This window comes from Marmota flaviventris, chromosome 8 (genome assembly GCF_047511675.1).
Source record: "Marmota flaviventris isolate mMarFla1 chromosome 8, mMarFla1.hap1, whole genome shotgun sequence".
In the NCBI taxonomy this organism is placed as follows: domain Eukaryota; kingdom Metazoa; phylum Chordata; class Mammalia; order Rodentia; family Sciuridae; genus Marmota; species Marmota flaviventris.
The window spans coordinates 5,287,803-5,314,101 of record NC_092505.1 but is presented as its reverse complement, the minus strand read 5'-3'; the positions used below and the strand labels follow the sequence as shown (position 1 = coordinate 5,314,101).

Genomic DNA, 26,299 nt, shown 5'->3' with positions numbered 1-26,299 from the left:
CCTACCATGGCTTATATACAGGATAGCTTCTGATTTTCTCAAAAGCTATCATGTGTATATTCTCAAGCCCTTTTCCACAATATCCCATCATCAACAGCAACGGTGAAATCTTAATAGGTATGCAAAACAACTGCGCACACACATGAGACTGTAAAAGATCAACAGAGAAGTTTCAAGAGAAAAATAATTGAGAAATCTAACACGGAATGAAAACTGAATTAAATCAGTGAACCAAAAAAATGTTCTTAATTACCATTCATGACAGTGTTTGCCTTTTCCTTTACTTTGTCATCATCGGAATCTAAATCAGTTTCAGATACATGATCGGACAAACACTGAGGCACACCAAGAGGTTCACACTTCAAGTTTCCTGAAACTGAACTCATTTCCATTTTGTGACATCTGCCATCTTCCCTATCTTTTTCTTCAGATTCTGAGTCTTCGGAATCACTTAAAATCTTTGCTTTCTTAAAGAAATTTGCATTCTTGCGAAATGTATTGTTTCCTGGTTCAGAGTCGGCTTCCTCTGAGATACTCTCTGCCTGAAGTTTCCGCCCACACTCTAAAGGGCAAGCAGTTCTGTTATGTCCATCATCTGAATCATGACTTTTAGAATCTTCCTCAGAAGACTCTATTTTAAGAAATTTTGTTTTAGAAGTCGCTAGAGTATAGGACTTATAACCATTAGCGTGCCAATTTTTCCGGGCTACCCGCAAGTCACTTTCTGATTCTGAATCTCCATTTTCAGAGTCATTGACAGTGTTCTGGGCAGCATGAGAACTGGTTGCTTGTAATGGCTGTTCTTGATCTTTTAGGTCCTCCTCTTCAATTTCTGACTTGAGGCTCTGATCATCATCAGAATTATGCAGTAACTTTTTTCTAGCTACAGCAGAAGCATTGCGGTGAGGCAGCTTCCGACCAGAGCACACACTTTCAGAACTAGAGTTTTCTTCTACGTCACTCATTAGCTTTATCTTATTGGCAGCCACAGCAGCACACTTCCGTAGGACTTTTCGGTTACTTCCAGCTCTCGCTTTAAGAATTTCACTGGTCTCTAATGAATTGTTATCAGAATCACTCAAATAAACTCTCTTTCGAGTGGCTTTTCTGCCACATCCATTTTCTAAATAAACAGGACCTAGAAATAAATCAATAACAACATTAGAAAGGGTTTTCATATTTCAACATTTTTAAGTGACTATTATTTCAGTGATTTTCCTTGTTTTGTTTTTTTGGTTTTTTTTTTTTTTTTAAATGCCAAAGTTGATTTCCTTTCCAAATCCAAAAAACCCAATGGACATTTACAAGCAGGTGAATTAAATAATCAATAATGCATCCACTGTGCAAATGTGGTAAATCTCTTACCAGATTTTCTCTGAGCAGCTCTATTTCTGGTCACCCTGAGATTGCTGCCTCTGGACAATCCACTACGCAAGGAGGATTCACGAGCTCCTGAACTCTCTTTGCTTTCCTCTGAACTATTTGAAGCTGAAGAGGATGAAGAGGTAGCTAAGGAATCTTCCATTTCACTTTCTAAGAAAACAAAGTGTAAATCATTAATTACGTATATTCTCTTCATACACATATAAGCCAACCATTATTTCCTAACATTACTAAAAACTCAATATATTTTAAGAACTATTTCAAAGAAAAGCTGATAAAATTCTTGATAGCACCGAGTTTGATTCTCAGCAACATATAAATAAAAGCACTACATAAATAAAGGTCCCATGACAGCTAAAAAATATATTTTTTTTAAATTTCTTTTTAAACAGTTCTTAAAAATCAGTATCCAGGGCTGGGGTTGTGGCTCACAATAGAGTGCTCGCCTACCACAACCAAGCTGCTGGGTTCTATCCTCAGCATCACATAAAAATAAATAAATAAAATAAAGGTACTGTGTCCAGCTACAACTAAAAAAAATAAAAATAAAAATAAAAAAAATCAATATCCAAGTCAAGTCTGGACTTGTATTTCTAAAAGACAATACTAATTGTACTAATTTAAGAAATTTCTTCATAAGACTTATAAATAAAATTTAATTTAATAGCCTAATTAGTACTTCTTTCTGTAGTACCTTTATGAAGAGTTTTAAAAGAAAGTATAATTTTACGTTCTAACAACCCTTCCTGACAACATGGCTGCACCACACATCTCTCAGATCCAAAAAGGTGGTTTTTATACGCTCAACACAAGGTAGGGATCAAGATAAAGAAATACTTTAGGCAGCATGGGCAGTTTTTGCCACTAGTCTACTTCATTAAGTACACAACCAGTGTGAGCACAAGACAGAAACCCCCAATTTCCTGTTCCTTCTGCCACTCATTTCTTTAATGAAATAAACATTTCATCAATTAGCAGAAACACATGGTTAAAAAAGAGTGTTTTGGTCCATAATTAGTCCAACTCTATTTCAGAGAAGAAAGTGGCTGTCAGAAGGATATCAGTCACTAAATTGTGAAACTGCTGTTTCTCCTCAGCTCCACCAACACCATCTGCCTCCTATTTCCAGACTCTTGCCCTTTCCAAACTGGGAATCTTCCTGGAATTCCTCACTTACAAGGGATCCAATGAGTAAGAACTGAAGTATCTATAATGTGTGTGCATCCCACCTATTTAGTTCTACTTTCTACTATTTCCCAAAATGTAGTCTGTTCGTGTGCAAACTGCCTCCTCTTTTCCCGACGTTTTCCTCCTAACTGCTCTCTGATTGAAAAGCGTACCCTTATTCTTCGTCCCATTCTCAGTTAACCCAGCACACTCTGATTGAACACTGTTATCTAAATGTATCCAGTAAAGCCGGTGCCATGGCGCACACCTGTAATCCCAGCGGCTCGGGAGGAGGAGGCAGGAGGATCATGAGTTCAAAGCCAGTCTCAGCAAAAAGCAAGGCATTAAGCAACTCAGTGAGACCCTGTCTCTAAATAAAATACAAAAAAGGGCTGGGGATGTGGCTCAGTGGTCAAGTGCCCCTAAGTTCAATCCCCAGTACCAAAAAAAAAAAATTATATATATATATATACACACACACACACATATATAATCCCTTAAAATACATATATATGTGTATCCCTTAAGATACACACACACATATACAATGTATGTATGTATCCCTTAAGATACTGTGTAGATACACATGGTATACATCAGCTTGTTTACCTGACCTCCTCCCCAAATATCACTGCCAAGTTTGTTAATCCATAGAATTTTACCACAGCTCACTTTCATTCCAAAATTTTATCTGTAGCTATAATTTTTTCAATACCACTTAATGAAATATTGGATAATAACACACACAAAAAGCATTAAATTATAATGGTATCATAATTCACCACAATCACCCACTACAACACAAAGGACATGAACACCACAACCTCATTTACACATTGCTCTTTTTCCCCATATTTTTTATTTGGCACACTATAATAATTGTATAATGGTGAGATTTGTTGTACATATTCATACATGCACACAATAATATAATTTGGCAAATATCATACCGAAGTATTTCCCCTTTCCTATCCTTCATCTACTGGTCTCCCTTTGATTTTCATGAGATTCTCCCACACAGACCTTTCTTTTCCCTTTTACTCTTTAGTTTCCACATACAAGAGAAAACACACGACTCACTTGGTCTTTACACAATGCTACTAAAGCACTGGCATTAGTTATAGTTACGGCTAACAAATGGCAATGGCATAAAGGTTAAAATTTACTAGGCCAGCTTTGCAACTGCATGATTACCAACAAGTTTGTTTTTTGTTTTTGTTTTTTTTTTTTAATTAAAGACACAAATATGTCAATCTGGGGGCCAGGTGCAAAGGCACAAGCCTGTAATCCTAGCAGCTTGGGAGGCTGAGGCAGGAGGATCCTGAATTCAAAGCCACTCTCAACAATTTATCGAGACCCTGTCTCTAAATAAAATATCAAAAGTGCTGGAGATATGGCTCAATGGTAAAGTCAAATTCTGAACACAAAGTGTAAATATTTATACTGTAATATTTAAAATTTGGAGGATTCAAATTTGCATAAAATGTTGCTGCATCATTTGCAAAACTATTCCATTTATTACTTCTGTTTCGACTACTAAACTGTTAAGTACCTTCAGTTTCAGGATCATGCTTTCATTACACTCTCCTCTAAACCTGCAGTGACTGGCAATGTTACCTAGGATGATCAGCAGGAAACAATGTGATGTTTTGTTTCTTACCAGATAGCACAGAATCGTTTCTTAGAGATATAGGTCTACTTCTCCTCATTCTTTCCGATGATCCTGCTGAATCTGAAGAGTCTCCAGAAGTGAGACCTGAAGATACGCCAGCACTTGCCTTGTGAGCTGCAGAGTAAGCTGCCCTACTTGAGGTAGACTGGGCAGGAGAACCTACCAACTCCGGAATTACTTTTGTCTGAGACTTTAACTGCTTCCGCTTGACATTTCTGGTGAAAGATACAAAGAAAAGAAGTAATATTAATAAATCATAAAGGTAACTGGTTCAAAAAATGTATTTATAAATATAAAAGTATATTATTTGTTAATCTGAAAATAATTTTATGATCAAGATATTAAAATGTTTACTACTAACATCTTATTCTGGCATGAATTATATTATTATGTCCTTACTCTGACAAGTTGTATTTAAATGAGTAGCAATGAACAAATGATCCAAGTAACAGTTATATAATGAATACCTTAAGTTATTTGGATAAAATGCTCACACATACCAACATTTACGTAACAACAGGCATTCATTTATACTATAAATCCCGTTTTGTATTTGTGGCAGCACTGGGGATTGAACCCAGGGGCACTCTCCCACTAAGTTACTTCCCCAGCCCTTTTTATTTTGAAAGAGGGTCTTGCTAAATTGAGTTCCTCCTGCCTCAGCCTCCCAAATCTCTGGAAACTATAGGGGTGCATCGTTGCACCTGGCTATAACTATGAAATAGAGCCTAAAAACAAGACACAACCTTCTGTCTTATCACATGTTCCTAAGGACCATATAAAAGAAGAGCAGAAGCTAACCAAATCCAAATAGATGGAAAAAATAAAAAATAAAAGATCAGACCAAGCTGTGTTTTTATTTCCAAGACAAATCTGTTTCCAACCTGAGCACCGGTTCACCAGACTGCCTCCTAGGCCATGAATCATGGGGAAGAGTAAAGTTTAAGACAAGTTACAAAACTGAGTAATATTCATGTTCAGATAGTCTTATTTTCTTTAAAACAAAACAATCTTCTAAGGGAAAATCTAAATAGGTGAACTTATAGATAATCACTTTAACTTTAGATGTTGTTAGACCTTTATTTGTTCATTTATTTGTGTGCAGTGTTGAGAATCGAACCCAGTGCCTCACAAATGCTGGGCAAGTGCTCTATCACTGAGTCACAACTCCAGCCCTTTCAATTCTTTAAAGCACCATTTATATGATAATAAAGACATTATAAGCCTATGTTTTGTTTGGTATTGAGGATTAAACACAGTGGTGTTTAACTACTGAGCTGTGCACAGCGCTCTTACTTTTTATTTAAGAGCAATCTTGCCAAGTTGCTGAGGCCTTGCTAAATTGCTGAGGCTGGCCTCAAACTTGCAATTCTATTGCTTCAGTTTCCCAAAGTCATTAGAATTACAAGTATGCATCACCATGCCCACCGTTTGTGTGTGTGTGTGCGCACACGCGCGCGGTGCTGGGGATTGAACCCAGAACCTTGTGTGTGCAAGGCAAGCACTCTACCAACTGAGCTATATCACCAGGCCCTAACTAAAACTTAACAAAAAATCTAAGACAAAGTAGTAATGCCTCCAAGAGTAAAAGTTTGCTTTCCCTGTTTGATCTTACGTCCTTCTGAACCTTTCTTTAGTGTAGAAAAATCAGAAGAGGCTTTTTCAATGAAAACAAAAATATTAAAAATATGTACAAAACAATCAAATCCAAATTGAGATTCACTTTATAAATGGATGACTCTTCACAAATACCTATCAAGAAAATAAAGAAATGACTGAAAACAATAATCCAGACTAAAACACACCAAACACATACAGCACCTAAATGTGATGCATGCTCTTGGAGTGGACCTGGAGTGGAATGGGATCGAGGGGTGACTGCCCTAATGACATTATTGAGTCAACTGTAGGAAGATGAAGTATTTTAAATGTAATTCTTAGCAAATACACAGTAAGTACTAACAGGTAAAGGAATATGTTAAAAAGTATTTTTTTTAATGATTCAAAAGAAAAAATACACATACATAATAGAGAAAATACAGCACTGCACAATGACATTCTAGTCCACAATGGGTCACATACACAATGGTGATCCCGTATTACCTAAACGCTGTCACGACCATCTTAGTCTGTGTAAGCACACTGTAAAATGACAAAAATCATCCGATGATGCGTTTCTCAGAATGGATCCTATAGTCAAGCAAAGCACAACTGTATTAAACCAAAAATAAAGCAAATGTGGCATAATGTGAACTGGTGAGTCTAGGAATATATAGAACCTCTTTGAATTATTCATGCAATTTCTCTATAATTCTGTAATTATTTCAAAATGAAAAGTTTAAATTAAAAAAAAAAAAAAAAAAACAGATGAGTGAAGATTCACATGGTACTCCAGATAGAATGTGTGTTATGAATTACAAGTTGCAAAGCAGCTGAACAAGAACTGAGTCATTTACCTAGTGGGCATGTGTATGTGTCCCAATGTGTTCTGTAATTTGAAGCATGGAGGGTCACAGTTTATGTCACCAAATCCTCTCACTCAAAAAGTAAAAATAAAATGGCTGAGAGTGGGATATCTTAACTTCTGAACATGAACCTTCATTGCATAGTGAAAAAAGAATGAATTAAAAATGGGTAATGAGGGGCTGGGGTTGTGGCTCAGTGGTAGAGTGCTTACCTCTCATGCATGAAGACCTGGGTTTGATCCTCCGCACCACATAAAAGTAAATAAATAAAAATAAAGATTTTTTTTTTAAATGGGTAATGTGGAGAAAGACAATAAGAGTTTTGTTCCAAAGTGTGCTCAATGCCACACTGTGGAAAAGGAGGCAAGCACAAGACTGGCCAAATCTCCATGGATTATCTGGGTGGAAGACAGGTCAAGGCTGCTGGATTCTCTTACACAGATGCCAACAAAACAAAGGCAGCACCTGGCAAGAGGATACACTGATAGAGTATTTGGAGAATCCCAAAAAGTACATCCCTGAAACAAAAATGATCTTCAATGGCATTAAGAAGTGGGAAAGGGCAAACTTCATAGCACACCTCAAAATAGCTACTAATGAATAATGGCCACTGCCTTATTTATTACCACATAAATCTCATACCTTGTTTGTATGCACCATTTAATTGATGTGATACATCAGAATTCAGATCATGAATGACAGAATATTTCTGTTGGACAGTCCTGCCTTAAGTAAAACTGACATAGTTAAAATAATATTTTGGTTATAATCCCAGTTCATTAAGTTCTATAAATGTTTTTCCCCTTTTTAAAATTTATAATTGGACTTCATTAGTAATGGTCAATATTCTACAAAGATGGTGAATGTCATCTCAAAACTGATTTTATATTTAGGTTTATGTAACATTATATGAATATGTTTTGTGGGACATACCTTCACTATCTCAAAACCAAGCAAGGTTCACATGTGTTTCAATTTGTGTTTATTAACCTACTAAAGGCAATGGCTGAAGGAAGCAGGGTCTACTTTATAATTTGGTTATGTTACCATGCCAATTTAATTAGACTTCCCTGTATTTAAATGCTGTATTTCCTTATGGAAAGGCATTTTAATGTGGTTTGTGTGTAATATTAAATCAAAAATATTTAACAATTCTCACGAAAATAAAATTTCATAAATGGCTGAACTATCAACCATTTCAGGCTCAGGAAATTAAGTGAAGGCATAAAACAAAGCACATGCTCACAAAAAATCCTGAATTTAGATGAGAGCATGGGGATCTGCAGCACCAACTTGGGGCTGCTCCCAGACAAAAAGACAAACACACTCCAATTCTCTGGGGATGATGGCTATGAGGACCAGTAAGAAAGGCACTGGTCTGATCTGGTGTCTCTACAAAACAGCCATACACCTGAGGACACTGAAAACACTCAGGACTAAGGACAATCCGCAGGGACAATAGCACTCTGCCTTAGGCTGTGACAATGTAGAAGCCAGCAAGAATTCAGCCACATACAAAGGGGAGATCTAAGAACAGCTGCTTGCCAGCATAAGAGGCCCTGGGTTCCCTCCCCAGCACTACAGAAAAGTAAAAATAAAAGGAAGATCTAGGGAATGAGATGCAGAAGAGTCTTTAAAAAGCTCCCTCATTCCCCAATAGGACCTGGAAGAATAACATATCCAATAACCCCAGTTTATTTACTCATGTTGACTGCTCTTGAAATTCTAGTCTGAAAAAACATAAACAGAAAGTGAAAGCCAGGCCACCTTGGCTGACCTGTGAGGTTTGCCCTCTCACTAAGCACAAGGACCTCAGAATATATATGGAAAATTTTCTGACCACTAAGCTAAGCTCACTGACCCTAGGAAGACAAACTCAAAAAATGAAAACAAAAATCTCAAAACAGTGGGGACAGCAGGGCAGGCAACCACTTCAGTGGCTGTGTCCTGCAGGGAGGACAGACTCTCCAGGATAAGTCCAGGCAAGTCACTGAACAAAACCGCAAAACTATCATCACTATAATCTGTCAGCAACAGTAAAAACAGTTTTCCAGAACTGCCTCACTTGATATGCCCAGTTTAACAAAAACCTCATTTGATATGCCCAGTTTAACAAAAAATTATGAGATATTCAAAGAAACAGGAAAGGACAGCCCATTCACAAGGGAAGCATTCAATAGAAAATAACCCTGAGACAACCCAGATATCGCTTAGTTTAACAAATACTAATATTTAAGTCAATTACTATAAAAATATTCAAAGGACTAAAGGAAATCATGTTTACAGAAGTAAATTGTAACAATGATTCATCAAATACAGAATAAAGAAGAGACAAACATAAAAACAAACCAAATGGAAATCCCAGAGTTGAAAAGTGCAATAAATAAATGAAATAAATACTCAGATTTGAACTGGCAGAAGCCATCAGTGCCCTTGAAGACACATAATTACAGATTATCCAGTCTGAAGAACAGAGAAAAAAGAAGAAAAAAAATGAAGAGAGCCTTGGAGACATGCAGGATACCAGCATATTTGTAATAGGACTACCAAAGGAGCAAAAAGAAATAGGCAGAAAAATATACTTAAAGAAATACTGATCAGAGCCTGGCGCTGTGGCACACACCTGTAATCCCAGCAACTCAGGAAGCTAAGGCAGGAGGATCACAAGTTTGAAGATAACCTAAGCAACTTAGTGAGGCCCTGTCTCTAAATAAATAAAAAGGGTTGGGGACATAGCTCAGTGGGAAAGGACATCTGGGTTCAATCTGCAGTACCGAAAAGAAATACTGGCTGGAAAACCCTCAATTAAATTAAAAACAACATACATCCACAAAGCTAGACAAATTCCAAGTACAAGAAACTCAAAGAAATCTGAACCTATACATATCATGATCAGTTTAAAGATAAGGACAAAGAGGGACCAGGGTTGTAGCTCAGTGGTAGATCACTTGCCTTGCATGCGTGAGGCACTAGGTTCAAAACTCAGCGCAACACAAAAATAAATAAAGAAAGATATTGTATCCATCTACAACTAAGAAATTAATTTTAAAAAAAGATAAAGACAAAGAGATAATACTGACATAATATGTCAAAATATATTCTATCATACCAAATAAATACTAAAGCAAAAAAAAAACAGAAAGTGAGAAGAGAAAAACATTTCAATATGTACAGAAGAGAAAACCTCAGTAAGATTACTAGCTGACTTGTTTTTCAGAAACAACAGAGGCCATCAGGCAGTGAAATGAAAATTTTAACATGCTTACAGTAAAATGTCAAAAATTCTATATGCACCAAAACTTTTCTTCAATAATGAAGGTGAAATTGAGACACTGCCAGACATGAGAAGGCTGAGATAATTCAATGCTAGCACACCCACCTTATAAGAAATTTTTAAAGTCCTTCAATCTATACATATATGTGGGAAGGGTAATGACATGGATTACTACAAAAGCAATAGAAATGATATTTTATTCTTAAAAGAAAACTGCATAAACGTGATATAAAATTGTAATTTGTATGACCATAATAGCACAATGGAGGGAGGAGGGATGGATGAGTGCTGTATTAGAGCAAAGATTCTATAGGTACTGGGATTAAAAGCAATATTATTTTGAAATAGGATCATTCTGAATTGAGAAGTACAGTGATTCCTCAAATCAATCACAAAGAAATCCCATCAAGGGTATACTGCATTCAAAAAATGCAGGGAAGCAAACTAAACACTGCACAACTCAATTTTCATACTGCAGTAGCTTAAAGTACCTGAAATCTGATCTTAATGCAGGCACTAGTCCAAGAACACCAAATATAAAATTACTGACAAAAAGAATATGACCCCATTTCATTCCTTTACAATTAATTCTCCCTAATAACGAGGTGCAATGTCCAGCAAATATTTTCCCTTATATAATCTAATGTTCAAAGGCAGTAACAATCACTTTATCTTAAAAAGCCATTTCTCATGCAAAAGACAACCATACATTAAATAATCTTTGATAAGATTGTTTTAAATGACATTTTCATTAAATGCTTAAAAATGCACACAATTACACATCAGTGTGACAACTGCATATTCACAGACATGCTTTCAAGTTACAAAAATTTTTGACTAGTCCTTTCTGAATATATAGAACTCTAAAAAATTAATTCTTTTAGCATAGTTAAGTCAAAGAAATATCACAACTCTAAATTAAAAATAAATTGCAGCCAGGCATAGCAACAAACGCCTATAATAACAATTTTTTTTTTAAACGGGGCGGGGTGAGTGTTGGGGATGAATCTCTGTGGTTAAGCACCCCTGAGTTCAATCCCTGGTACCAATAAACAATTTTTTTAAAAAAATTAACTGCCTTCAAAGCTTCTCATAACTAATTCACCTGATACTCTTGTTAGCTTGAATGACACCATTAGAATTTTGCCTTTGCTTGAACCTCTGGCTTCGTCGAAGTTTTTCATTGAACTTTTGACCAATTTTAAAATCAGAAGAGATTTTCTTCATTTTTTCTTCAAATAAGGCCGACAACCTCAGGGTCATACTATAAATCTGCAAGGATATGAAAGCAAAACTAGAATTATAAAGTATTTTTAATTTTTTTCTTTAATTATTATTAAAGCTATTTGTAATATCACTAATTATAGATAATGGCGTATTTTTCCATCTGCTGTTCCATGACATCCAAAAGAAACAGGAAACATCAAATATATACTTCTCAGATAATGAGAAAGTTGTTCTGTTTTGTTTTGTTTTTTAGTTGTAGTTGGACACAAAACACTTGAGTTGTTTTTATGTGGTGCTGAGGACTGAACCCAGCACCTCAGGTGAGCACTCTATCACTGAGCCACAACCCCAGCCGGAGAAAGTTTTAAATCAAGCAACTAACTATAAGAGCACATCAGACAAATCTTTATAGAGTGTTGGATTTGGCAATGGTTTCTTAAGATATGAAAGCAAAAAAGCATTTAGAAAATTAAAAAAAAAAAAAAACTTTACTTCACCAAAATTGAAAGTTTTTGTGAATCAAAAGACATTATCAAACTAAGTGAAAAGACAACCTACAAAATGGGAGAAAATATTTGGAAATCATCTCTCTCTCATCAAAAGGAGATACAATTTAAACATGAACAAGACCTGAAATAGACAGTTCTCAGATGATGGTACATAAACAGGCAATAAGCCAATAAGCAAAAGAACAGATACTTAACACCATTAGCTTACTAACTACATTTTCTCATGTTTTGTATTGTTAATTCTCTGTTTTTTAGGATGATTCTACCTCCTCAATGCTTAGAGATAGCAAATGATCCCTCTGCAAGTATATTTTTTGATGCATAATAGAGGCTTCACACCCCCACCCATCTCCTCAATCAAACTTTTACATAAGAAGTCAATATAACTGGCTGGGGCTATAGTTCAGTGGTAAAGCACTTGCCTAGCATGTGAGAAGCACTGGCTTCAATCCTTACCACCACATAAAAAGAAACAAAGGCATTTTGTCCATCTACAACTGCAAAAAAAAAAAAATTAAAAAAAAAAAAGACCCATGTCTTAAAGCACCTCAAAATGTGTTATCAAAAAATTAGAGAACATCTCTAAGGTCCCAAATTGTGCTGAAATCCTGATTACAACTAGCCATTCCTAGACTGCTTGATCTGCCCTACCCTGCGCCTCCTGAGCAAGGACTCTCCTCTGCCTCCTGATCTTCCTCCAGGACCTGCGTGGTATGTTTCTAGGGATTTGTGAGTATAAACATCCTCATGAAAATCATTCTGCATCTCCAACTCATTCCTTATAAAACAAGTCCTGGGTGCAATTTTTAACATAATAAATCATAAGAGAATCAAAGCTACAGTCAAATTATACTTCATACATAAGATGAAGTATGGCTATTTAATATAAAACAAACTCCCTAAATAGCAAGCACTGGTAAGAATTTGGAAAAATTAGCATGCTCTCATTCTTGGTGGGAACAGAAAAAATGGTGAAGCCATTACAGGAAACAGCCTAGTGGTTACTGACAGGTCACAGAATCATCCCGTGACCTATCAAGGCTACTCTTACATATACACCCAAGTGAACTGAAAGCAGGTACTCAAGACAGATATTTGTCGCAGTATTATTCAAAGTGGCCAAAAAGTAAAATCAGCCCAACTGCCCATTAGCAGATGAAAGAATAAGATGTGTTATCCCCATACATCAAAGTTTTATTTGGCCACAAAAGGAATAAAGATCAGACACATGCTACAAGTCTTTAAGACATTATGATACGTGAAATCAGCTGGACACAAAGGGACAGAAACAGTACAAGCAATGACGTTTATATGAACATCCTGACAACTGGATTTCACCACATAATCACAGTTTTCATGCCAAATTTTTTCACAAAAAAAGTAAGATACAACCTTTTTTTTTATTTAAAGAGAGAATTTTAATATTTATTTATTTATTTATTTTTAGTTATTGGCAGACACAACATCTTTGTTTGTATGTGGTGCTGAGAATCGAACCCGGGCCCGCACGCATGCCAGGCGAGCGTGCTACTGCTTGAGCCACATCCCCAGCCCCAAGATACAACCTTTATGTGAACCTTTAAAAAAAAAAAAAAACTATGCCAGTATTACTTAAAAATCATTTATGATTGAATGGTTTCTGCTGCAAGATTGGGCTGCATGGAACACTCATGAATACACTTTAATGCAGTGGCAGCAATTACGTGATGAAATGCAGTAGTTAATTCAGAGAATTTTTATAAACTTTTAATAGACTAGTAGTGTTGACAAAGACTAGAAGATTATTAAGAGCAATAAAACAGAATCATTCTACAATCTAATTTTTTCATTTTCTACTGGTACCTTAATTCTCACCAATCTTCATTTATTCAGTAAACTTTAAGAGATTATGACAAATATCAATTGTTAAAAGGAAAAGAACTGAAGCTCTTTGGGCAGCAGCACAGCTCTGCTCTTCAGAGTAGTCTTACTTTATTCACTTACTTGTAATATTGCAACCTCTACCCAATGAGTGGGAAAACACAGACCATGAATGATTTTTTAATAAACCATTTTAAAATTTACCTTTGATCTTTTGTTTGGTGTATATGCTTTTGCATTGCTAAATATCAATCGGATGTCTTTGCAAAATTCCAAAGGGCTATCGTAATTTCCGGCTTCCAGGGTTTCCCTTACGGTTCCAAAATCCATCGGAGTATCTATAATATCTCGGTAGTCCTAGGTTTTAAAAATAGTTAGTTCACAGATGTACTTTATCAGATCTCAAGAATATTCAAAATGATAGGAGCTGGGGGGTAGAAGCATCTTCAGAATTCATGACTGTTTAAAAAAGGTCCAGACACAAAGACAAGGTACAAATAGATCAAAATATAGATTATTTTCGTAGTAGGACATGGGATGGTTTCATGTCCTACTTTAATACTTCTATAATTTCCAACCTTTCTACAGTAAATTTGTTGTTGTGATCTTTTATTTATTTATTTGTTTGTTTGTTTTTAGGTCATCTTTCCTATGTGTATAGAGTAAAATTTTATCTAAGTTTTCCTTGGGCTTCTGTGCCTCCTTAGATAATAGATAAACATAATAGATAAGCACACAGGGATCTCTTATTACTATGTAATACTAGATAACTAAGTCTAAATCCTTAAATGAGAAACAAGAGTACCTCTACAGCTAATGGTAAGAGAAAATGTTAACATAAAGCCTAGACCTCATACTCTTTAAGGTTTAATTTAAATACCCTATTCAAACCCCCTCTTTCCCAAAACAAGAAAAACCCAAACATTCAAACAATGAAAACTTACTGGATACTCGACCAAATCAACAGGTTGTCTAAATGGTTCAGAATCTTCACACTGAAAAATTAAGTTCACCAGTTCTTTACACTGTTTCTTCCAGTTGCTTTCAACATAACTGGTAGCTGTGTTGCTCCTTACTTTCCAACCATGGACCTAAAAATACATTTATAATACTAAATTTTCTTAGGAAAATAATCATTACACTATGGCATGACTGTGATAAAAATCCAATTGTGCTGTTTATTATTTTCTATATTGCATCATAAGAACTGTGGCTGCCTTAAAACAGGTGCAGAAGTGCACTGCACACCTGCAATCCCAGAGACCTGGGGGTCTCAGGCAAGAAGATTCCAAGTTCAAGGCTAGCCTCAGCAATTTAACAAGGCCCTATCTCAAAATTAAAAAAAAAAAAAAACTGAGGATGTAGCTCAGTGGCAGAGTGCCCCCGGGTTAAATCTTCAGTAATGGAAATAATAAAATTTTGTAAATAAAAAGTACAAAATAAGTACTAGCTACTAAAAGTTTGGGAGTCTACTTAGAAATTAAACTATATGAAAATGACAAATCAGATGAGACTGACAGGTCTCACTTCTCAAAATTATTTGAAAAAAGCATACTGTAAAACAAAGTAACATTTGACTTAAAGAAACTTCAATTTAAGGAGCACTTAAAATTTAAAATGATGAGGTTAAGATGTTTTAATCACTTTTTATGAATGACTTATTTTAATTAACCTGTCACAGCAGAATTTAAGAGCTATATTGACATCCAATTATACTCACCTAATTTCCTAAACTTATTTTCATACCTTCTTTTCCATTTCCTTAATCTCTCCTTCCCAACAAATTAAGATTGTGTGTGTGTGTTGCTAGAGATTAAACTCAGGGCCTCACACCTGACTAAACTTCATTTTATTTTGAGACTGGGTCTCACCAAGTTGTCCATGCTGGGCTCAAACTCACAAGCCTACTGGCTTAGCCTCCCAGTAGCTGATATGATAGACATGTAGAACTGCACCTGCCACAAATCCTGAAGTTTAAAAAATGATTCAGTCACCAAATCCTGGTGAATTTTTCCCTTAAAAGGCCTCATCATCTAGGCTGGGGCTGTGGCTCAGTGGCAGAGCACTTGCACCTAGCATGTGTGAGGCACTGGGTTCCATCCTTAGCACTGCATAAAAAACTAAACAAATAAAGGCATGCTGTCCATCTATAATTATTTAAAAAAAAAAAAAATTTAAAGGCCTCATCATCTTCCTTTTTCCATTCCAAGAACCGTCTAGGTTCCCATGCTTCATGCTACATTCTCAAAATGAACTAACTCATCTCCTTTAATACCTATCTTCTTAACCTTCAAATTCTACTCATCCGTTTAGGCTATGCAATCACTTCCTTGCTTTAAATTTAAATAAAATCCTTGGGTTTCAGTATAGCCCTTATCTGCTCCTAACCTAATGGGCATCCGGTCACCTTACTCATGCCCGCATTCCACCTCTATGTCGTGTAAGCATGCCCATGAATGTGCACATTTCCCAGTTTCTGTCTTTGATCAGGTATCCACCATGCTTCTGATTGTCCTCATCTCACTCTGAGAACACAGCTCAAATGACAACTCTCACACTAAACATTTCCTAACTACAACTTTTGAAAGACAAAACCTAAAATCTGAAGGCAAAAATTCGATTTTAAACAAAGAACACCACAAAAAGTCAATCACAAAGAGTAACTTACTCTCCTTCGTCCAGCAGATGTTTTAGGAAGATCACTATCATCCTAGAAACAAAATCAGAGCACCCTAAGTGTTTTTGATTCTAATTAAAAATATACAAACACTGCAGTAAAACGTCACTTTATTGCATTTCCTAACCAACAAATGCACAAAGCAGCTTCACCTTTGCATTTTTATCTCTACCCAGAAACACATAGCTTCCTATAGTTCCTGCATTTTGCGTTTCATGAGTTTTCTTATTCCCTAAATCACTTATTAGTACATCCGTTTTTATTATGTTACAGTAAACCATAAGAGTTTGTGTAAAATTAACATTATAATAGCTTTAAAGAACAACATCCTTTCTGCAACTCCATTCCAAAACTGAAATATATTATGAAGTGAAAGTACACCCACTGTTGCTATTTGTTGCTATGTCCTACCACTTTGGGGAAGCGATATACAGGCACTCTTGAGCAGGCCATTGGTTTTTAATTATGATTAAACTCAATGCTTAGATAATGGTCTTATAAAAACAACAACAAAAAGACTTTCAAGGTTTTTTGTTTGTTTGGTTGGTTGGTTGGTTGGTTTTTTGGTGGTGCTGGGGATTGCACCTATGACCCTGTGCATTCGAGGCAAGCACTCTACCAACTGAGCTATATCCCTGGCCCCCAAGGTATTTTTAACAATATACCTTTAACTAGCTAAAATTTGGAAAGGGAAATATTTTGTCTTGTATATCACTCATTGGCTAACAAAATTACATCAACTAATCCACTAGATGATAATTTAAAAAATTTTAATCAAATGCCCTACATTCATAGTTTATTGAAATACAGGAAAAAAATCAATATTAGGTAACCAACATCTTCTACTTTCCTCATTTTTAAATTATCATTTGAAACTAATAAAAGCAATTGTAAAATTAACACACTTCATACCAAATCCTCAGCATTTTGCTCATCATTTTCAGATGTGTTAGATAGTTCTGAGATGTTTGTACAGTCTTGATTCCTTTAAAAAAAAAAAAAAAAAGAAAGAAAGAAAAGAAATTCATATTAATGGTATGCAAATCTAGTTTCACACTATATATTAAAATAAAAACAGGTCCAACTTATTTATACCTAATTTCAACAATAATAATACCAGATTTTGACCCAATCCTCTGTGGGGGGAAAAACTGGCCATCTTTAAATCCTAATTTAGAATTGTTTCTCTTTTTCCATTTAAATGTGTACATAAATTAAGCTGGTAATCCAGAAACAACATATGCATGGCCTCACTTGGCTGACTGCATAGATGAGTTTTTCTAAGTATCAGCACTAGAGATATTCATACAGTACAGGAATACATATAGGTGATTTGAGATCAAAGCTAAGGAAAGAGGAAGTAGAAAATAAAACAATATAATAGCTTGGGCGGGGGGGAGTCAGAAGAACAGATGTTAAAGTATGGTTAGGTCTAGGTATAAAGATGATAAAAATGGGTATGTGATTTTCCTTAAGCAGTAAAGGTGATCCTGAGAAGAGTTACATGAGTCTGGGTGCCCAAGACTCAGGACACAATTAACCAAAGGAAACTGAAAGCAGTCCATTATCCTCTAGCATTTAGCTAGATGTTGAAAATGATGACACTGTCTATAAATTATTTTCTCCAATATCTGATTCTTAGAAAGTATTGTCATAGCTACATGAAGAATTATAATTTATGATTTAAATCATAAGAACAATGATGCTGACTTGTTTGTCCAATGTATGAAAGAATGCACAGAAAAACATTAGAACCTGAGTCTCAATGTCTATTTCACTTTTCATTCTTTCATTCCAAACTGACTTCCCAGTGGAATAAAATGTATGGAATATTCACATATGTACAAATACTTTCACAGGACATAATCCAAACTAATCATTAAAAAAAAACAACAAATTAAGTATACTCTAAGTATTAAAGTAAGTAATGAACATTTATAAAAATGATGAGATCATGAGACAAAAGGGAAGAATGAGGAACAGGCAGAAAAGTAAGAAAACACAATGTAATGGGGAGTCCAAGTTGGCTCGTGAAAAATTAACAAGAATATTGGTGTAAAAATAAGTAAAATCCAAGTAAATTCTACATTTTATCAATACTATTGTACCATGGTTAACTTTAATATTTTATAAGCATACCATAATTGAGTAAAATGTTAACAAAGACATACTAGATGAAGGGTATATGGTATCTCTGCAATATAAAAAGTAAAAAAAAAAACTGTTCCATTTCTTGTTCCTTTACTGAAATTATAATGAATATATGAAGAAATGTCATCTAAAACAAAACACTAGAGAAGAATATTTCAGACCTTTAAAAAGTTAAAAACGAGATGGTTACAAGATCATACCCTGCAGTTACTTTTACACAACATATGAGATCACTTACTTAATAAATTTTAAAAGTTGGTCAGTTATCTTCTTAGCTGATCTTGCAATCACACTTTCAGGTTCATTAAATGTTCTGGCATTATGTTCTATATATCGGACTTCCCAAATTAATGCAGATAGCCTCCTTCAAAATAAAATAGTCAATTTAGGGCTTAGAAAATGAAGACAAAAATCCAGTTTTTAAAAATTAGCATATTAAATTAATATGGCATATTAATGAAATCATTAAATGAAAATTTATAATGAATAACCTTCTAATATTACCAATTTGATCGCTGTCATAAGGAATTATATTGGACAATATATTGAAAGTAATTTAAGGACCAAAATCCTAACAGACCATTTAATCACAGACAGAAAACCAACACAGCAACCTCTTTTCACAATGCCTAGTTACCTTTTGAAGCTGTTAAAAGTCAATGCAGAAAATGTGTTAAAGAACACTGACAGCCTTGGTTTCGCTATAAACTGGATAAAGTGGTTTCTGACTCGTCTGAAACCACATTCCAGTATATGACTACAGAAATAAATAAATACATACATACATACATACATACACACACACACACACACACACACAGTGGGCTCAAGATGACTTTTGTGCAATGGTAATTTCTCAAAAGAAGATTTTTGGAATCATAAAAAAATAAAATACCATCAATTGCTATAAAAATCATGATAAAGAGAAAATCTTACAATTATCATGTTCTACAAGTCAAAGATAAATGCTTCAAAGATCAAAGTCTAATGACTACATTTTTAAATGAAGCAGTCAAGTAGGAATTTAAATATACAATATCTAGCTACTTAACTATTTCTAATAAAAACACAACTGATGATTGAAGGAAACGTGGTGTTTCATCTAATGCCTGGCTCTACCCACAGCTGTCCAAAGGCAATCTCTTAGTCAAAGAGGAGAATGAAACAAAATCATGTTAATCAGCTCCCAAAACTAACCAAACAAGTCATCTTCAACTATCCACTATCTTTTATCTTAACCTCACTGTGGCTAAAGACCTTCTTTTTTTTTTTGTTTAAGGGGGGGGAGGGAGGGGGAGGGGGAGAGAGAGATAGAGTGGGGGAGGGAGGGGGAGGGAGAGAGAGAGAGGGAGAGAGAGGGAGAGAGAGGGAGAGAGAGGGAGAGAGAGAGAGAGAGAGATTTAATATTTATTTTTTAGTTTTCGGTGGACACAACATCTTTATTTTATTTTTATGTGGTGCTGAGGATGGAACCCAGCGCCCCGCGCATGCCAGACGAGCGCGTTACCTCTTGAGCCACGTCCCCAGCCCCAAAAGACTTTTTAAAGTAATTTTCAACTAACCTGTAAAATCGATTAACAAGTCTCATTCGGATTGTGTAAAGATCAGTTGGATAAGCTATTACAGTGCAGTACTTCGGATATGTACACAGATCAACTGGGCCTGCAAAAGCTGCTGCTATATCTGTTAGGGAAGGCAGACGAGTTTTATTATGAAGTCCATTACCTCTAAATAATATTTTTCTACAAACCAACAAGTTTAAGAACAACAGAAACTAGTTTAAGAACATAACTTCGGTTAGGTTACTATTTTGAAACACTTTTATGAACAACTTGAAAAGGAAACTACCACCCCACAAAAAACTTACCAAGATTCAAAAGTTGATCTATACCACTAATAATCCGGTCACATTCTTCATCTCTCGATTTCTGACCCCATTCTCCATCTTGTGGTTTATACAGCAATTTCTCTAGCTCATCTGCTGTGACTGAAATACTTGCTCCTAATTCTTCAGGTGGATCAACTATGAAACCCATTTAAAAGAGAAAGGGGTGGGGATTAGAAATCATCCAAAAAAATGTACGCATGCCATATTGAATTCAATTTTCAAAGTTCATAAATCAGATTACTTCCACAGTCAAAAATAGAGTGCAAAGGGTAAGTACTGGGGGCATAACTAGTACAAATTATACTCATTCATTTATAATTAAAATAAATTTATAGCTATTATGCACCCATAAAAATTTTTAAAACTAGTTCAACTTTTTAAAACTTATTGAGACAAGAAAGCTGTATAAGTACAACCTACCCACCCTAGTAAAATTTAAAATAGAGGGCTACCATCACAGTCTCAGTCTTTCTTCAGGGAGAAACTAACCTAGAGATCACTGAAAACAGAAACATTAAGTTTCAAAACTTAGTCAAGGGGCTGAGGTTGTGGCTCAAGCTAGAGTGCGTGCCTAGCATGTGCGAGGCCCTGGGTTCGATCCTCAGCACCACATTAAATAAATAAATAAATCTTTAAAAAAAAGCTTAGTCGAAATGTGATTTTCAAAAACGAGACAAAAAAAGGTATAAACAAACATCCAATTCATCTTAAATGTTAAACAATGAATGAATTTTTTAAAAGGCAAATAGGGTAAAACAATTTCAATATGACAAATGGCTAAATTTCTTAATTTAAAGGAATACAAATGAAGCAGAAAGGGTGTTGTTGTTTTTGTTTTTTGATTTTTTTTTTTTAAACTTCTAGTCAGCTTACTAAACACGGGTTCCACCACAGCCAAGGAGCACCCTCTACTGGGAGCAATCACTAGAGTTACTCAGAGCACTGTTCTACGGCAGGCAGGGTCTCTGGGACAGTGGCTTTCAAACCACACAGTAGGCAGAATGTTACAGGAGGTCTTCTAGAAACACATCAGTTAAAAGCCCTACAAACACATTTTGTACAGCACCAGTTGCTTCATTTTTTGTTAATATTCTTCACTTCAAAGTTTTGATCTATGAGAACTTTTATATTTTCTTACTAGTGTAATGATGGGACGCAAAATTTATAAATAATTCCTATTACAAAGAAAAATTATTTGTTTTTATTTTCTGCAGGACTAAGAAACAGGATAGAAAGGATATTCCAGTGCTCTAGGCCAAAATTTTTGTATTTTACAATCTATTCCAGAATAATATTTTATCTATTCAAAAGGAAATAATATTTTACCTATTCAATATTTTATCTATTCAAAAAGAAAGCTAAAGAGGCTATATGAGCAAGAAACAAAGTGCTCAAAAAACACTGATTTACCAAAGCCAGAATCTGAATTTGAAACACATCTAAACTACCCAAAAACCACGATACTGGTCAAGTGTTTAACTTTTGTCCTGATTTACCCACTTGCTAAACGGGGATAGCAAAAAGTTACTACCTCACAGTCTTATTCAGCACAATGCCCCAAATGGAGCAGGTGCTCAGGAGTTAGCTACGATGTTTTTAGTTTGTTTCTGGAAAATGACATAACAAGGACTGCATATATCATACATGCTAAAACAAAACAAAAACCCAAGTTATTAAAACAATGGTTTTCAAGACAAAGAACATTAGACAAAGGACAGGAATATCACAGAAAATAAAACAAAGGAGGTAAGCCCTACCACACACCATCCTGCCTAGGGAGAAGAACCAGGCCATGGTACAAGGAGCAAGAATGAAGGTAGGGCCAGAGGAGTATCTGTAGCCAACAGACAGAACTGAGAGTTCACAGAACACAGCTTGGTGAGGACAGAGCTGCAAAGGGCTCCATGACAAGTGTTCCTTTTACTAGTGATCAGCCTGTGTATGCATAGAGAGGAAATGCGGGGAGGGGACGGGGACATAAAAAGAAACAAATGAAAGAATAAGAAATAATGAGACAAGGCACTCAAAATGCTCAAAATGGCCAGAAACCACACCTGTTTCTCACAAGCTAGACTAGAAAACTTCAGGATTCAGAACCATGGACTGACTACATAACAGAGCCAGGTCAGTAGTGGGAAATAATTAGTTCCAGGTAGAGCACTGCTCCAATCTCACCTAACAAATATAAGTATGAAAATTTTTTCAACAAAACTGTCAGAGAACAAAGTATATTTTTAGGAATACAAAAACACTCAACCTAACAATGTAAAATTCAAAATGTTTGGGATCAAATTAAAAAATTATAAGGCATAAAAAATAATCAGGAAATATCCATTATGATATTTTACAATCTGTTTTAACCAACAGGAACTGTCAAAAATAAACATGATAAAGAATAAGCATGATATGATATGTCAAGAAATTTGTAATGTTTTGAACAACCCACAATAAAAAATTTTAAAAAAAAAATAAATAAAAATAAATAAATAAATAAATAAACATTTAAAAAAAAAAGAATAAGCATGAACACTGTGATATTTTTCATGTTCATAGGAAAAAAATAGTATCTGGAAAGTATGGGGGGGAGAATCACCAAAGTCCAACTTCCAGAGATGAACATAATATGACATGCAAACTATATGGGATGGTAATAAAATAAGAAAACATTTGTAAACTTGAAGATACAGCAATAGAAACTATCCAAAATAAACAGTAAAAAGACAACACAGTAGGGAAAAAATAAATAAATCCCACAGACACTATATAAAAGAAACAGAAGAAACCATGACCTGAAAAAAAGTAACGAATAACAGAAATGACCAACAAGCAAACATAAGGATAGCAGTATCTTTAGACATCAAAGAAATGCAAGTCAAGACTGTAGTAACACCTCATACTCATTAGGAAGGGAAATTGAAGGAATTTAAGGAAAGGAGGAAAAAAGGACTGCCCAGGATGTAGAGAAATTGGAACCACATATACTACTGTTGGGAATATAAGATGGCACAACTGCTTTGGAAAACATCTTGGCAGTTCATCAAAAGGTTAAATGCCACATGACTCAGTAATGCCATTCCCAGGAGTCATAAGAACTTGTACATGATATTTATAGCAACTTATTTATAACCCAAAGTAGAAACAACCCAGATTTCTTCAGCTGAAGAATGGATAAATAAAATTGTGGTATGTCCATACAATGAATGTTATTTGAATATCAACAAAATGTAGTATCTTGGCTTCTAAATACCATTCTCCAATAAAATGAACCACGGCTTCATGGAATAATAGCTACTCCACAGCTAGAACAAGGAAAGTATGTTTTGAGTCTTAAACACTTGTGTCAGAAAGTAAAAAAATGCTCAAAAACAAAGGTCAAAAGACATTGGAGCCAACTTGAAGGGTCACCCAATGGTCAAAACTTTTACAGTGTGGTAACGACCTAAATAAAGGACAGCAACTGAATAAAACTTATTAAAAAAAAAAAACTATATACTAGTATAAATAAACAAGGAAGGAGAAGATGTATCTTAGAATTTCAACTACTATTATGTAAAAGAAATAATGAAAACAAAATCACTGCTTGGCAAAGACCATCATAATTACTTCAGGCAAGAATCAATAATGGATGCTAAAATTAGGGAGTGGATGAAGGATGAGAATACCTTGTTTATAGCACATAAATATATCCCCAGGAGACATTAATTACAAACCTTACAGACATAACCTAAATCAATTGTTAAAGCTAGCTCATCCAATCATACAACAGATAGAACGTGCCTCCCAAAATAATGCACTAAAAATAAAAAGGATACTATCACTTGTCTGAAACTTTTGCTAAAGATCCAAAAGCTGGATTTCATTAAACAGAATCAGACCAAACTGAACTAAGGGATGTTCTTAAAATTACTCAGTACTCTTCAAAGACATCAAGGTCATGTAAGATGGTGGAAGAATAAGGGATCTCATAAAAGGGAACTGACATGACAATTAAATCCAACATGTAAAAAGACAGTGAAACAAAAATAAAATTTAAATAAACTCTATAGATCACATGGTAGCACCAAGTAGATAATTTCCTGGTTTTTAGTAAAACCTTCTATGTATTTATACTAGAATGTCTCAAATTTTCATAAAGTAACATAACTTAATATTTAGCGGCTACACTCTTTTATGCTATTATATTTGACCATTTGGAGCCCCTTCAAATTGGCTCCTATGTCTTTTGATCATTGTTTTGTCGTTTTTGAGCATTTCTTTACTTTCTGACACAAGGAGGTATTCTAAGTCTCACCTTGTACTTTCCTTGTTCTAGTTGTGGAGTCGGCCATTATTCCATGAAGGTATGCTCCACTTTGTTGGTGAATGGTATTTATAAAAACCAAGGTATTTCTTCTTATTGATGAACAATAATTCATTGTACATGTTGACTACGTAAGATGGGAAATCCAGGTATCAAGAAATTTTCTGCCCAATTTTTGTAATATTTTATAATGAATTTTTTTTAAATGAACAGTTTTTTAAAGTGCAATAAAGTGAAAAGCTTTTTTTGGGGGGGCGGGATTCTAGAGATTGAAAGCAGGGGTGCTTTACTACTGAATTACACAACCAGCTCTTTTTATTTTGACATGGGGTCTAAGTTGCCCAGATGGCCTCCAACTTGCAACCTTCGTATCTGAGATAAATTTATAATCCATAATTCTTTAAATGGAAATGATACTTTGTCATTTTATTAGGCATTTCCATAACAATATTGATATGTGAGGTGTTCATATGCTCCTTGTTTTTTTGCCTTCTCATGTCTTTTGACAATTTTAAATGCGTATTGGCCTCATTTATACATGGGAGTTTTTTATAGAAGTTATGGAGTGTTTTCACTGATCTGTAATATCCTTTAAAATGAAGCAGCCAAGCCTTTATCTCTGTCAACTGCACTACTTCATTGCCGGCAACCTTTGGGCCAAGTAGCATGACGCCCACTGTGGAGAACTACATCAACTGCACTGTTGCTGTTATTACTTCTGATGGGAGAATGATTGTGGGAACACTGAAAGGCTTTGACCAGATCATTAATTTGATTTTGGATGAAAGCCATGAATAAGTATTCACTGAGCTCTTCACAGGGAGTAGAACACTGGTACTAGGACATATATTCTAAGAAGTGACAATGTTGTAGTAATTGGAGACACTGCTGATCAGAGAGATTCTACATTTGACTTTTGGAATATTCCAGCAGAATCTCTAAACTCTGTAGCACACTGAGAAAACTAATACATTAGGCATCTAAAGCTTACACAGAAACCAATTATTCTGAGGAAGATATATAAAATTTTTAGGAATGAGTAATAGTGAATTCTGACTTCATATTGATTCACTGTAATATATAAATAAAAATATTTCTACATTTTTACTGAAAAAATATTTTTGCCTAAATATCAGTATGGTAGCTTGGTTTTATTTTTCTTTTAAATGATGTGAAAATCTAATGATTTTTAAAATGTAGAAAAACTGGTACTGATATTTTAATATTTATGGAAAACTACTTGAAAAGAGAAATGTTTGCATTATATAAATTGTGCACACAAATATCCTTAATAATGCAAGCTTAAAAAAAAAAAAAAATGAAGCAGCTGCAAACAAGCAGCAGTTAAAAGTACAAGTTAGAGCCAGATAGTGTGAGTAAGAATCCAAGTTCTTACCCTTCCTAGATGTTTGACTTTAGGCAAGTTATGTAAAACTGAGCCATGGGCTGGGCATGTAGCACAGTGGTAGAGTGCTTGCCCAGCACGAGTGAGGCCCAAGATCAATTTGGGGGTCATAGGGAAGATGCCAACAGGGGTGGCGCACGAGATTCTGCCTTAATTACCTCTGTAAAATAAAGCATCAACCTCAGAGTAAGATTAAGTCAATTGATAAGATGAAGTTCTTAGCAGAGTAAGAAATCAAAAGAGGTTGGGTTTGCAGGGTTCATTAGCACATTACCTATAATCCCACCGATGTGAGAGGCTGTGGTAAAAGGATCACAAAGT

At 35.1% G+C, this 26,299-nt stretch overlaps 1 protein-coding gene and 2 pseudogenes across 3 annotated transcripts in view; 2 read left to right on the top strand and 1 right to left on the bottom strand.

The window, feature by feature from the left end:
* Window positions 1-26,299, bottom strand: part of Brwd1 (bromodomain and WD repeat domain containing 1) — a 116,539-nt gene that overhangs the window by 14,446 nt on the left and 75,794 nt on the right. For 2 of the 3 annotated variants that reach the window (XM_071615025.1, XM_071615027.1), the window contains exons 30-40: window positions 20,253-20,408; window positions 19,948-20,068; window positions 18,624-18,749; window positions 17,147-17,219; window positions 16,226-16,267; window positions 14,502-14,648; window positions 13,762-13,914; window positions 11,067-11,233; window positions 4,211-4,437; window positions 1,366-1,533; window positions 254-1,138 (exon numbers count right to left, since the gene is read on the bottom strand). In XM_071615025.1, the coding sequence (XP_071471126.1) occupies window positions 254-1,138; window positions 1,366-1,533; window positions 4,211-4,437; window positions 11,067-11,233; window positions 13,762-13,914; window positions 14,502-14,648; window positions 16,226-16,267; window positions 17,147-17,219; window positions 18,624-18,749; window positions 19,948-20,068; window positions 20,253-20,408 (2,265 nt within the window). The remainder of the gene's footprint in view (window positions 1-253; window positions 1,139-1,365; window positions 1,534-4,210; window positions 4,438-11,066; window positions 11,234-13,761; window positions 13,915-14,501; window positions 14,649-16,225; window positions 16,268-17,146; window positions 17,220-18,623; window positions 18,750-19,947; window positions 20,069-20,252; window positions 20,409-26,299) is intronic. The other variant, XM_071615026.1, reaches the window with a different exon arrangement.
* On the top strand, window positions 6,979-7,291 carry LOC114087704 (cytochrome c, somatic pseudogene; annotated as a pseudogene).
* Window positions 25,240-25,532, top strand: LOC114087706 (U6 snRNA-associated Sm-like protein LSm8; annotated as a pseudogene).